Source organism: Jaculus jaculus, chromosome 6, assembly GCF_020740685.1.
Source record: "Jaculus jaculus isolate mJacJac1 chromosome 6, mJacJac1.mat.Y.cur, whole genome shotgun sequence".
In the NCBI taxonomy this organism is placed as follows: Eukaryota; Metazoa; Chordata; class Mammalia; order Rodentia; family Dipodidae; genus Jaculus; species Jaculus jaculus.
The window spans coordinates 138,442,218-138,457,079 of NC_059107.1; the positions used below are offsets into that span (position 1 = coordinate 138,442,218).

The 14,862-nt window shown below is 43.3% G+C and overlaps 1 protein-coding gene across 1 annotated transcript in view; it reads right to left on the reverse strand.

The window, feature by feature from the left end:
* The window catches only part of Fgd6 (FYVE, RhoGEF and PH domain containing 6), a 177,529-nt gene that overhangs the window by 61,506 nt on the left and 101,161 nt on the right, over positions 1-14,862 (reverse strand). Inside the window, exons 7-8 of the mRNA XM_045151507.1 lie at positions 13,668-13,824; positions 8,646-8,733 (exon numbers count right to left, since the gene is read on the reverse strand). Coding sequence (XP_045007442.1) covers positions 8,646-8,733; positions 13,668-13,824 — 245 coding nt within the window. The remainder of the gene's footprint in view (positions 1-8,645; positions 8,734-13,667; positions 13,825-14,862) is intronic.

A 14,862-nucleotide genomic window follows, 5' to 3' on the forward strand; every position in this document is an offset into this window, starting at 1 on the left:
ATTTATTTATTTATTTGAGAGCGACAGACACAGAGAGAAAGACAGATAGAGGGAGAGAGAGAGAATGGGCGCGCCAGGGATTCCAGCCTCTGCAAACGAACTCCAGACGCGTGCGCCCCCTTGTGCATCTGGCTAACGTGGGACCTGGGGAACCGAGCCTCGAACCGGGGTCCTTAGGCTTCACAGGCAAGCGCTTAACCGCTAAGCCATCTCTCCAGCCCAAGAGGTCTATTCTTTAAAAAGGAAGAAGGGAGAATAAAAACTGCACCAACATTAGCATTCCATCCTCCTCCCAGTTCATGTGGATGGAAATGCCTCACCTGAGGGCTCTTGGGTTCATCAGAAACTAAATTCCTTGGCTACAGTCCAGGACAGCCCCACTTTTTATTAAGTTCTGCCTTGAGGAAAGTGTTAGAATGATTTCTAAGGTACACAACTAACCTTAGGTTTAAAAACATACTTGCTAAGCAGGGGTTTTTCAGTCAGGATATTTTAATTAATAGATTACTATACATAAATTTAATATTTTGAATCTGCTTATTAAGGGCTCCTGACTCAAATTTCTAACATCAGAATATTGGAACAGATGTTTTTAATATCTCATTTCCTACCAACATGGGAAATCTTCCTGAAGTCTAGAGGGAGTTAATGTCATTTCAGACAAATGGCAAAGATGACAGGAAAACGTAATATAATATATTAAAGCAATTCTTCGTATAACATAAATATTTTGAACAGGATCAAAGAAAGGGCCTGATCCACAGTGAATCAAAGTTCAAAGTACTGCTCTTTCCCCCTACATGGAAAGGTAGAAAAGACTTCAGAAGAATTTTTAAATTGTATTTTTCATTTTATCTTCTACCCTGTGATTCTTTCAACACCAATGTAATAACTTTCCACAAAAGAAAGGCTGCTACTGAGAAAAATTATATAACATATAACATAGGTTAGAGGCAAAAACTATAAAAGAATCTGTGAGTCATTTCTAGATGATAGGAGAGGAAAAGGAATTTTGATTTTTATGCTATTTGCATATTATATATGCATAAAAGATCCCTTCAAAGAAAATGTGACTTACAAAAATACCAAGCAAGTGGCAAAATATATATAATTTTTAGGAATTGATAGAGGAAGGGCTAAGGGGGAGCCCAAGTAGATGGTAGAGCCTCAAAGAAGAGAACTGTAAGACCAGCAGCCATTGCTCTGCTGTTTGCTAGCAGGCACGTGTCCAGGTTGGGGCAGGCCTATATGAATATTACTGAATGAGGGCTCAGAGAAGGATCAGCAATTTAACGCATTTGCCTGTGAAGCCTAAGGATCTGGGTTCAAATCCTGAGTACCCACATAAGCCAGCTGCACAAGGTGCTGCATGTATCTGGAGTTTGTTTGCAGTAGCCAGAGGCCCTGGCATGCCTGTTCTTCCTATTTCTCTCTCTTAAAAATATTACTTACTTATTGAGAGCAAAAGAGAAAGGACGAGAGAGAAAGAATGGACATGCCAGGGCATCCGGCTACTGCAAACAAATTCCAGACACATGTACCACCTTGTGCATCTGGCTTACGTGGGTCCTGGGGAATTGAACCTGGGTCCTTTACCTTTGCACGCAAGCGCCTTAACTTTTAAGCCATCTCTCCAGTCCCCCCCTCATTTTCTCTCTCTATCTGCCTCTTTCTCTCTCTCTCAAATAGAAAAATGAATATTAATCGTGAGTGATTAATGAGAGAGCGAATGTGGCCTGGAAGGATATATTTCAGGAGACAGGGAGAAACTATTAAGTGGGGCAAAAGAAAACAAAGTTTTGATAATTCTGGGTTGTAAAGTATAGTCTCCATCTTGTAGGTTAGAACATTTTCAATCTTTCTTTCTTTCTTTTTTTTTTTTTTTTGGTTTTTCGAGGGAGGTAGGGTCTCACTCTGGTCCAGGCTGACCTGGAATTAATTCTGTCATCTCAGAGTGGCCTTGAACTCATGGCAATCCTCCTACCTCTGCCTCCTGAGTGCTGGGATTAAAGGCGTGCACCACCACCCGGCTACCAATCTTTCTTTTTTAAAAAACATTTTATTTATTTACTTATTAGAGAGAGAGCGAGAAGAAGAGGCAGATAGAAAGAGAATGGGCATGCCAGGGCCTCCAGCCACTGCAAACGAACTCCAGACCCTTGCACTCTCTTGTGCATCTGGCTTACGTGGGTCCTGGGGATTCAAACCAGGGTCCTTTGGCTTTGCAAGCAAACACCTTAACCGCTAAGCCATGTCTCCAGCCCCATTTTCAATCTTTCTAAGAAGCAGGACTAGAGCTGATGATACAGAGCCGTGGTAGAGTACTGGTGTAGTATGCGTGACACTATGAATTTAACCCTCAGCGCTGAAAATAAAATCAGAAGCTTGACTGGAACGATGGCTCAGGAATTAAAGGCGCTTGTTTCCAAAGCCTGCTGGTCCATGTTCAATTCCCCAGTAGCCACATAAGGTCAGATGCACAAAATGGTGCGTGCATCTGGAGTTTGTAGTGGCAAAAAGCCCTGGCATACCCACTCTTTCTCCCTCTCTTTTTTTTTAATTACTCTTGCTCTGCTTGCAAATAAATAAACAAATAAATAAAAATATTATAGCCGGGTGTGGTGGTGCATGCCTTTAATCCCAGCATGCCGGGAGGCAGAGATAGGAGGATTGCAGTGAGTTCGAGGTCACCCAGAGACTACATAGTGAATTCCAGGTCAGCCTGAACTAGAGTGCGACCCTACCTCCAAAATTCAACCCCTCCAAAAAATCTTAAATAAAAACAAATCAGAATCTAATAAGCAGCATAAAAGTATGTTCTTGGCAGGGAAAATGAGGGCGTGATAAGAGCTGGCATGACCAGTATGAAAGACATTGCTGCAACCTGCCATGGGTGTAGAAAAGCCTGCCATGGATCATCTAGGGAGATGGAAAACACAGGAGCCAGAGCTTCAGGAAATGTGGCAGATCCTACCAGCAGGGACAGATGAGGAGGAAGAAGGACTTAAGTCCCTTCTACAAATGCCTGAGTAACTTGTAGCATGCTTTCAAGTTAGTGATCCATCCGTCCAGCAAACAATCATGGGGCTACTGCATGAACCTTCCGGAAAGGAGCATCTTTTCACTTCCCTAAGCCTGACTGACCCTGACATGTGTCAGGACATAGGCCAGATGCTGATGAGGGCTAAGGAACAAGGCAGTGGACTGACGCTGCTGCCACACCGGCGCCTGCTCTCTTCTTCCCCGTGTTTCATGGTCTCTACTTCTCCCAACTCCAGTCACCGCCCTCCTGTACTGACAGATCTGGCCTGATGCACCAGACCTGACTAACACAAAAGTAACATTTACAAGCATTCCACCTGAAATGAAGTAAATCATTCAGTTTGCTTTTCCTTCAACATTTCACAACACATGTAGGTATTCTCTTAGACCCTGTTTTGAGTTGTCTTTAAAAAGTTGCTACCAAGAATTAATTAATTTTAGTGGTGTTTGGAATGGGAGGTCCACTTCATGGCCACAGACATCACAGGTAAGTTATAACTTGGAGACCTCTTTCCAAGAAGTGAGTTGGAAGTTTTTACTACAATGAAGGAAAGGACAGATAGGCTTACTCCAAAGTGAAGCTGTTGGGCTGGGGAGAAGGCTCAGTAGTGAACGGTGCTTGCTTGCCAATCCTTCTGGGCCAGATTTGATTCCCCAGTGCCTACATAAAACCAGATACCCAAAGCAGCACATGAATCTGGAGTTTGTTTGCAGCAAGAGGCCCTGGTGTGACCACTCTCTCTAGTCCTCTCTCTCAAATAAATAAAATATTTTAAAAAGAAAAGGGAGCCAGGTGTGGTGGCACATGCCTTTAATCCCAGCACTTGGGAGGCAGAGGTAGGATTGCTGTAAATTTGAGGCCACCCTAAGACTACAGAGTGAATTTCAGGTCAGCCTGAGCTAGATTAAGACCCTACCTTGAAAAACCAATAATAATAATAATAATAATAATAATAATAATAATAAATAAAATTACAAGGAAGCAAAGCTTTCTAGGAAAACAGCAAACAAACAAAACCATTACAAACAGGGTGTGGTGGCACACGCCTTTAATCCCAGCACTCAGGAGGCAGAGGTAGGAGGATCATTGTGAGTTTGAGCCTTCTCTGAGACTACATAGTGAATTCCAGATCAGCCTGGACTAGGGCCTCTAGCCAGTGCAAACAAACTCCAGATGCATGAGTTACCTTGCGCATCTGGCTTTATGTGGGTGCTGGAGAACTGAACCTGGGTCCTTTGGCTTTGCAGGCAAGAGCCTTACCTTATAAGCCATCTTTCCAGCTCCTATTAAAGCAGTTTTATTTTATTTTATTTTTCTGGTTTTTCAAGGTAGGGTCTCGCTGACCTGGAATTCACCGTGTAGTCTCAGAGTGGCCTGGACTAGAGTGAAACTCTACCTTGAAAAAGTAAAAAAAAATAAAAATAAAAAAAAATTACAAAACAACAGGATGACTGAGAAGTAGCTAAGATTGCTACATCTGGGGATTTCCACTCACCTTTCTCTAAAAAAGTACTAAAATAGAATACCCTGTCTTATCAGTCCTTCATCCTTGCATTTCTCAATTTTTTTCCCTCCCAAGAAACCAAAACAGGTGCAAATTTATTTAACAATGAGTCAGGCAGGAATCCCTCTCTTGCTCTGCCAAAAATTCATATAATAAATCAGTGATGGGAATAATGACTCCAACAAAGGCTTACCCTTTCTCTCCCCCACATTTTGTGCATTTGGAGTCACTTTGAATTCCAAACTGGACATAAAAGTGCTACCTCACAAAGTTATTGGGAAATCATTTGACCTGTTTTATCCAAACAGAAGGTCCTGGTTAATTAACATAGTTGGAAAGATGCAACCTGAAAGCCTCAAATCCAACTTCAGAAAAGTGGGGTGCAGGCACAGTTTAAGGCCTGGCTGAACTACACAGAGCTGGAGACTAGCCTAGGCTACAAGAGACCTAGTTTCAAAACCAAACCAAAACAACAACAACAAAAAAATCTAAGCTCATGGGCTGGAGAGATGGCTCAGTGATTAAGGTGCTTGCATGCAAAGCCTAAGGACCTGTGTTCAATTCCCAAGAACCCACCCCAGATGCACAAGGTGGCCACTAGAGAACCTGGTGTGCCCATTCTCTCTCTGAGTCTCTCTCCGCTTTCAAATAAACAGAATATATGTATTTTTTTTAAAAAAAAAACCTAAGTGCATAAACAGGGCACATTGGTGGCAGCAGTAGAAAAAAATTGTACAGTTGGAAATAGTCAAAACATTAAAAAAAAAAAGTCGGATGCTGCGGTGCATGCCTCTAGTCCTAGAACGCAAAACGCTGAGGCAGGAGGATCTCTGTGAGTTTGAAGCCTAGGCTAGAGTGAGATCCTACCTCGACAAACCAGAAAAAAATGGGGGGGGGATGGGAAGATTGTTTAGCAGTTAAGACACTAGCCTGCAAAGCCAAAGGACCCAGGTTCGATTTCCCAGAATCCACATAAGATGCACAAGGTGGCACATGTGTCTGGAGTTCGTTTGCAGCAACTGGAGGCCTGGCATGCCCATTCTCTCTCTCTTTCTCTCAAATCAATAAAAAAAATATATATTTTTAAAAACCCACAAATTTACACACACACACACACACACTCACACACACACACACATTGAGAGAGAGAGAGGAAATGCTTTAATATTCATTCCCGTATGAGCTACAATCACAGTACCATTGAGACCCTAACTATTTGTGTAGCCTTGGGCAAGGCATGTCACCTCCCACATGTGTGAGGCAACATCACCTCTAATGTACCTCATATCTCTAAATTTTAAAACTTTGGGCTAAAGGAGGCTGGGGAGATGGCTCAGCAGTTAAAGGCACTGGCTTGCAAAGCCGACCGGTCCTGGTGTAATTCCATATCCACCCATATAAAACCAGATGCATAAAGTGGCACATGTGTCTGGGGTTCATTTGCAGAAAAAAGAGGCCCAGGCACACCCATTCTCTTTCTTCTTGCAAATAAATAAATAGCTTTTGGCTACTGGATGTTTTAAAACTAGTCTAGGGTTGGACCGATGGCTTAGCTGTTAAGGCACTTGCCTGCAAAGCCTAAGGACCTATGTTGGATTCCCCAGTAGCCATGTAAGGAAGATGCACAAGGTGGCACATGTGTCTAAAGTTGATTTGTCTAGAGGCTCTGGCATGCCCATTCCTTCTCTCAAATGAATGAATAAATAAAATTATGTCCTAGACAGCTTCAAAGAATCTAAAATTGTAATAGGTTTTCCCCCCACTCTTTAGGAGCCTGAGACTATAGCATGAATTCCAGGCCAGCTTGGGCTAGAGTAAGACTCTACCCAAAGAAACAAACAAACAAAGCAAAACAAAAAACCCAGCATGCAATCAAAATTAAACACAGGCAACTTTTTTTTTTTTTAACCATGTATATCAGCCACAATGTAGGAACACAGACATTTTTACATCACATTTCCAGTGTTCTGATCCTTCTTGCATCTGAAGCCACAGTTGTCAGTTGCAGTCTCAGTCAACAGCTGTGCAAACCGCTACACGGCTGGGCAGCTGGTGTGTGAGGGAACATTGGATTTCTCTAGTAAAAACACTACATGCGTGCCAGGACTTCCGTTTGCTCTGTTATCCCCAACCTCAGCCAAGCGCACAGGACAGCAGGTGCAGATGGGCAGGATAGCCTCAGATTATTTGCTTTGCTTTATGTCACTCCAGAGGGAAATCTAGTGTCCCGCTTCAAAACACATGCCACACCTTGGGAAAGCCTTCTCCATTGCAGTCTGTGGCAAGCTGGGAAGGCCAGAAGCCTTTTTGTAATGGGAAACCTCCTCTGCTGATTATGGTTTAAGAGAAAGTTCTTCAGTAGAAAGCATGACCATCACAGCTATGGAAACTAGTTAGAAACAAGTGCCTCAAAATCTGTTTACATCACTGGGCATGGTGGCGCACACCTTTAATCCCAGCACTCCGGAGGCAGAGGAAGGAGAATCTGTGAGTTCAAGGCCAGCCTGGGACTACATAGTGAATTCTACGTCAGCCTGGGCTAGAGGGAAACCTCAAAAACAACAATAAAAAATCTTTTTATATCAAATTTCATAAATTCACTGTAAAGTTGTTAGTGTTCTTGTCTATTTTAATATGAAGTTGAATGCAATTGTATACGCTTATTACAGCACTGGATACTCAATCACATCAGCAAATATTTCAGAAATATACTCTGTAAGCACACCTTGGGTCTTCATCTAAATCATAGCCTTTATTCCTTTATTCTCTTTTCTGTTTCCTTTTTTTTTTTTTTTTTTTTTTTTTTGTGAGGCAAGGTTTTATCTAGCCCACACTCACAATGTAGCCATGGATAACTTTGAACTCCTGACCTTCCTGCCTTTACCTCCCAAACGTTGGGATCAGAGGTATGCCCCACCGTGCTTGACTTGCTTTTCTTTTTGTAAAACTATTACAGGAGTAAAACTAGACAGAGAAGCCCAAAATCTTACAAATGATGACCAGGACACCAAAATAACTAAAGTCAGTAAGTTACTGCTAACTAACCCTTGTTCAGAACTTCCCTGTCCAAGGCAGGGGCCTAAGTACTGTGCACAGGATCTGGCTCTACCTTCATGCCAACAAAAGTAACCAGGGCCATGGTAATGCCACGTAGACATGTGGAAGTGACTCTCTAGACCTGTTGGAAAGGAGTTGGGAAAATGCTTTCTTGGGATTGACACAAGGCTGGGGTGAATGCAAGATGGTCACAGCAAAGACAATATACATTATGAGTACCCAGAGATGAGAACTAGGAACGGATAAAGAACTGAAAACATGGGCTGGAGAGATGGCTTAGCAGTCAAGGTACCTGCCTGGGAAGTCTAAGGACCCAGGTTCAATCTCCCAGGATCCACGTAAGCCAGATGCACAAGGCGGCACATGAGTCTGGAGTGGCTACAGGCCCTGGTACACCCATTCCCTATTTGCCTTTTTTTCTAATAAATAAGTAAATAAAATATGTAAATCTTAATTTTTATTTGAGAGAGAGTGAGGGAGAGATAGAGATTGAGATAGATAGATAGATAGACAGACAGACACAGAGAGAGAATGAACACACCAGGGCCTCCAGCCACTGCAAACAAACTCCAGACACATGCACAACCTTGTGCATCTGGCTTACATGGGCCCTGGGAAATCAAACCTGGGTCCTTTGACTTTGCAAGCCAAGCGACTTAACCATCAAGCAATCTCTCCAGCCTTAATTTTTTTTTTAAAGAAGAAATGGGCCGGGCGTGGTGGCGCACGCCTTTAATCCCAGCACTCGGGAGGCAGAGGTAGGAGGATTGCCATGAGTTCAAGGCCACCCTGAGATGACAGAGTTAATTCCAGGTCATCCTGGACCAGAGTGAGACCCTACCTTGAAAAACCAAAAAAAAAAAGAAAGAAAGAAAAGAAATGAAAGCAGCTCCATTTCAGGTGATAGATGTATGAAGAATGCAAGTAATCTGTAAACCCTCTACTGGGCAGGGTGGTTAGAAGGAGAGAGACATGCTTAGCCAGGGCAGAGCCCGTGGAGGGTAGCTGGGTTGGCTGGCAGGGGTGAAGAGGGAAGCCCACCTGTGAGCAGCAGCCTGTACTGGGGGATCCTCTGAACCGGCTTGAGCAGGTAGTGTTTCAGCGCCAGGCTGGCACAGCGAGGGCTCGTCTGAAAGGGAATGGCATACAGCGTAAACTGCGGTTCTCCTGGAATCAAGGGATTCAGGTTACAGAGCTCGAGAAGCCAAACTTTAAACAGACAGCAACTCTATAGGGAATTCACAGAGATACTTCCATTTATTTATTTATTTATTTATTTATTTACTTTGCTTTTCGAGGTAGGGTCTTGCTCTAGCCTGGGCTGACCTGGGTTTCACCATATAGTCTCAGTGTGGCCTTGAACTCACGGCAATACTCCTACCTCTGCCGGGATTAAAGGTGTGCGCCCCCACGCCCGGCTCGATACTCCCTTTTACCCTCGGATACAGCGATCGCTTCTCAAGGACAGCAGACCATGGTCAGCATCAAGCCCACCTCTTCTGTGGGTCTGTCAAGGCCCCTGCTCCTAAGGAGCACTGGTTCCCAGCCCATAGCCCGTCACAAAGTGTGGTGACCACAGCCTCGCCCAGAGGAGCGCCTGCCAGTGCAGCCCCAACTACAAAACCTTAGGGATCCAGAAGGCAATGCATGGCCTCCAAAATAGGGAAGAAGAAGATAAAACAATGGGCTGGAGAGATGGCTTAGCGGTTAAGCGCTTGTCTGTGAAGCCTAAAGACCCCGGTTCGAGGCTCAGTTCCCCAGGTCCCACGTTAGCCAGATGCACAAGGGGGCGCACGCGTCTGGAGTTTGTTTGCAGTGGCTGGAGGCCCTGGCGTGCCTATTCTCAATCTCTCTCTCTGTCTCTTTCTCTCTCTGTGTCACTCTCAAATAAATTAAAAAAAAAATTAAAATTAAAAAAATGAACAACAAAAAAAAGAAGATAAAACAAAAAAAAAACCTGTTGGCAGATGGGTTCAGACCATCGTCAGCCTTGTGTTTGACACATTCAGGGCAATGACGAGGCTGTGGGGACACTTGCAGAAGGCAGAGAGGAGAGCAACTTTGCTGAGCATCCGTTCTCTTAAGGACTGAACAAGGTAAAAATCTTTCTTACGTGGACAGCCCTACAAAAAGACAGTGAGGGCTGGAGAGATGGCTTAGCGGTTAAGCGCTTGCCTGTGAAGCCTAAGGACCCCGGTTCGAGGCTCGGTTCCCCAGGTCCCACGTTAGCCAGATGCACAAGGGGGCGCACGCATCTGGAGTTTGTTTGCAGAGGCTGGAAGCCCTGGCGCGCCCATTCTCTCTCTCTCCCTCTATCTGTCTTTCTCTCTGTGTCTGTCGCTCTCAAATAAATAAAAATAAAAAAATAAATTAAAAAAAAAAAGACGCACACCTTTAACCCCAGTACTCTGGAGGCAGAGGTAGGAGGACCACTGTAAGTTCAAGGCCACCCTGAGACTCCATAGTGAATTCCAGGGCAGCCTGGGCTATAGCGAGACCCTACCTTGAAAAAAACAAAATAACCAACCAAACAAAAGACAGCCAAGTCATAGTGTTTATGGGAACATTTGATTAATGGACCATCTTTTCTTGCACTTCCCCCATTTTTAGGAGGTGCTAGGAATAGAACTCAGAGCCTTGCAAATGCTAAGCACGGGCACTGCTACTGAGCCCTATCACCCACACTAGAACATTGCCACTTGACTGTAAAGGAACGCCCCGATCTTGGAAACGTCCCCTTATTGCACAGAACAGACATCTCGGGCCGTTTCTGAATGTCATCATGTTCTCTAGCCAGAACTTTACTGTGCGGTGGAATCAAAATGACTGAGCCAAAGGCAGGTCTATGGCTCATGCCGTGCATTTCAGCACTAAGGAGGCTGAGGTAGGAGGACTGCTATGAGTTGAAGGCCACCCTGGGTTACAGAGTGAGTTCCAGGTCAGCCTATGCTACAGTGAAACTCTGCTTCCATCAAAAAATAAAAAAAATAAAAATAAACCAAGTATATATGTCCTTGAATTCCTCTGTATCTCTATATAGACCAAGTTGGCCTTTAACTCACCAACATTTTTTGGATATCATAGACTAGAAGAGATAAAAAGTTAAAAAAAAAAAAAAAAAAGCCAGGCTGGAGATATGGCTTAGCAGTTAAGGCACTTACCTGCAAAGCCAAAGGACCCTGGTTCGATTCCCCAGGACCCACGTAAGCCAGATGCATAAGGAAGTGCATGCGTCTGAAGTTCATTTGCAGTGGCTGGAGGCCCCGGTGTACCCATTCTTACTTTCCCTCTGTCTCTCAAATAAATAAGTAAACTAAAAAAAGAATGTAGAAAAGACTACCAATGACTTTGGAGGAGTCCACCTATCTGCTGTACAAAGTAGAAGTGTATGATGTGGAGTTTTGTGGTTTTTTTTTTTTTTGGTTTTTCAAGGTAGGGTCTTGCTCAAGCTCAGGCTGACCTGAAATTCACTATGTATTCTCAGGGGGCCTCAAACCCATTGCGATCCTCCTACCTCTGCCTCCCAAGAGCTGGGATTAAAGGCGTGCGCCACCACACCCGGCCTGATATGGAGCATTTTTGAAGCTTTTTCTTTCTTGTTGTGTGTAACTAAACTTACTGACCTTTTTAGATTCCCCAGGACCCATGTAAGTCAGATGCATAAGGGGGCACATGTGCCTGGAGGACCTGGCATGCCCCTCCCCACTCTCTCAACTAAATAAATAAATAACTTTTATTTATTTATTTTGTTTTTTGAGGTAGGCTTTCACTCTAGCCCAGGCTGACCTGGAATTCACTATGTAGTCTCAGGATGTCCTCGAACTCATGGTGATCCTCCTACTTCTGCCTCCCAAGTGCTGAGATTAAAGGTGTGTGCCACCACGCCTGGCTATAAATATTTTAAAAGAGAGAAATAAATACTAAAATACAGTAACCTGAAATGATAGAAGAGAATAAAAAAATTTTTTTTGGAGATAAGGTCTCACCCTATCCCAGGCTCATCTGGAATTCATAATTCACTGTGTAGTCTCAGGGTGGCGTCAAACTCACAGTGATCCTCCTACCTCTGCCTCCTAAGTGCTAAGAATAAAGGTGTGTGCTAGCACTTTTGGCTTTTTCTTTTCTTTCTTGTTTTGAAGCAGACTCTCTCTCCAGTCCAGGATGACCTGAAACTCACTTTAGATCCTAGGCTGGCCTTGAATACAGAGCGCTCCTCCTCCCCCACACCTCCTGAGTGCTGGTTTTAAAGGCATGTACCAGCATACCCTACTAGCAAACTAATTGTTTCTTTCAAATGTGCAGTATCAGGAGTTGGAAAGATGGCACAGCAGTTTGCCTGCAAAGCCTAAGGACCCGGGTTCAATTCCCTAGTGCCCACATAAAGCCAGATGCATAAAGTGGTGCATGTGTCCAGAGGTTTTTTTTTTTTTTTTTTTTGTAGAGGCTAAAGGCTCTGGTGTGCCCATTTTTCTCTCTGTTATCAAATAAATAAATAAAATATTTAAAAACAACATAGAGTATCATTACGTAAGACATCAAGGCAAGAGGACCAGGAGCTCAAGGATAGCCATGGCACATGGCAAGTTTGAGCCACACTGGGCTTGTACAATATCATTTAATCCTTAGTGCAATCAATCTTATACCTTCATAGTTTTGAGTCAAAGCACAGAGCTTTAGCTGACACATGTCATAGACATATGAGGAATTTCTCAATGTTGACACTAAAATAAGGTGTTATTTATTCATCTACAGTAAAACAAACTGTGTTCCACTCCATCACAATGGGTTAGCTGTCAAATGAAAAATTAAGTTAAAAATAAATGTAGGGCTGGAGAGATGGCTTAGTGGTTAAGGTACTTGCCTTCGAAGCTTAAGGAACCAGGTTCAATTCCCCAGAACCCATGTAAGCACATGATAGTGCATGTGTCTGGAGTTTGTTGCTATGGCTAAAGGTCCTAGCATGCCTATTCACTCTCTCAAATCAATAAATAAAAATATTTACAAAAAAAAATAAAGAAATGTAGTCAGGCATGGTGGTGCAGGCCTTTAAATCCACCACTCTAGAGGCAGAGGTAGAAGGATTGCTATGAGGTCGAGGCCAGCCTGGAAGCATATTGTTAGTTCAGGTCAGCTTGGGCTATAGTGAGGCTCGATCTCAAAAAAACACCAAAACAATCAAACAAAAATAAAACCCCCAAACTAAATACTGTTCCCTAGAGTAACCAAATTCACTGGGGCAGCAGGCAGAATGGTGCTTTCAGGGAGGAGCAAAGGGCAAGTTGTATTTAATGGTTATCCGGCCTCAATATTGCATGATGCAATATGCTTTGAAGGCCCAGTTGCACAACAGTGTCCAGATACTTCACATTACAGAATTAAACACTTAAAGTGACTAAGATAGTAAATTGGCTTTATGTGTATTTTACCACATAAAAGGGTTTTTTTTTTGTTTAATTTACTTACTTGAGAGAGAGAGGCAGATAGAGAAAACATGAGATTGGGTGCTTCAGGGCCTTCAGCCACTGTAAACAAACTCCGAACGCATGTGCCACCTTGTGCATCTGGCTTACATGGGTCCTGGGGAATCAAACCTGGGTCCGTTGGCTGTGCAGGCAAGTGCCTGAACTTCTAAGCCATCTCTTCAGCCCTTATTTGTTTGTTTTAAATATTATTTACTTATTTATTTGGAAGAGAGATAAAAGAGGCTGAAAGAGAGAGAGCGAGTATAGGCATGCCAGGGCCTCCTACCACTGCAAACCAACTGCAGATGCATGTGCCACTTTGCGCATCTGGCTTTATGTGGGTACTGGGAAATCAAACCTGGGCCGTCCGGCTTTGCAAGCAAATGCCTTTAACCACTGAGCCATTTTTGCAGCCCCAGAATTAAATCTCAGTCACTGTATTTTCACTGTTTCATTTGCTCAATACCTTCTTTGATTTAGAAGGGATTATATTTCAATACATCTTTGTTTGTAAGCTTTGTTTTCAATGACTGCAGATGATTATTAAGGCTTAGAAACATGGAAGAAAAAGAACTGTTCAACATTAGCTTTTGGCAGATACCTCAAATTCTCTAACAACAGTGGCAAAACCTGGATTTTTCTTGCACTGCTCATCAAGCAAGGCAATGTTTTTATCAAATTCTTTGATGTATGTAGAATACATTTTTAAATAGGGTCCCTTCTTCACAAAGATATCCGCAATTCTCTGTTGTTCCGTCCTGTGAATGAAGGACACATAAAAAGAGAATCATTAATTTGTCCAAGACGGGCTGGAGAGATGGCTTAGACCTTAAGGCACTTCCCTGCAAAGCCAAAGGACCCAGGTTTGATTCCCCAGAACCCACATAAGCCATAAGGTGGCTCATGATCTAGTGTTTGTCTGCAGGGCTAGAGGACCTGAGTGCTCATTCTCTCTCTCTCTCTCTCAAATACATGAATAACATAATAAAATATATTTAAAAAAGCAAAATTTGTCCAATGAACATTTAAGTCTTTAGCTTATCTCCTTTTCTCTCCTCTTCAAAGATATATTCCAACACACTTACACTTCGCCATTTCCCCTGCCATGAATGCATCATGTCTGGACTCTGTCAGCTTTCTTGACAACCTGCTTCCAAGCCTAGCCCCTCTATTCCATTCCTCAGTTGAGCTAGAGTCTAAAAAAATGAACATCCTGTTATGTGATTTCCAATGGCACCTATTTCTTTTTTTCATTGTTGTTGTTCTGAAGTAGGGTCTCGCTCTGGCCCAGGCTGACCTGGAATTCACTATGTAGTCTCAGTTCATCACTACAGCTGTTTACTAATGGCTGCACATGCCTACAACTACAGAACCTTTGGTCCTCCACCATTATCCAGGTATCACTGCACATGCTCTGGCTTCGTGCAGGCCCTTCCTTACACCCACCCCTTCTGGTCCACACCACGGGCCCCAGCATCTTCTAGGTCTCCGAAGATCAGAAATTGTTTTAGATTTTTGTTATCTTTTTTTAAAATTATTTATTTATTTATTTGAGAGCGACAGACACAGAGAGAAAGACAGATAGAGGGAGAGAGAGAGAATGGGTGCGCCAGGGCTTCCAGCCTCTGCAAACGAACTCCAGATGCATGCGACCCCTTGTGCATCTGGCTATTTTGTTATCTTTTTTAAAAAAAAAAATTTGAGGCAGAATCTTTTTCTAGTCCAGGCTGACCTGGAATTCACTATATAGTCTCACGTTGGCCTCAAACTCATGGCGATCCTCCTACCTCTGCCTC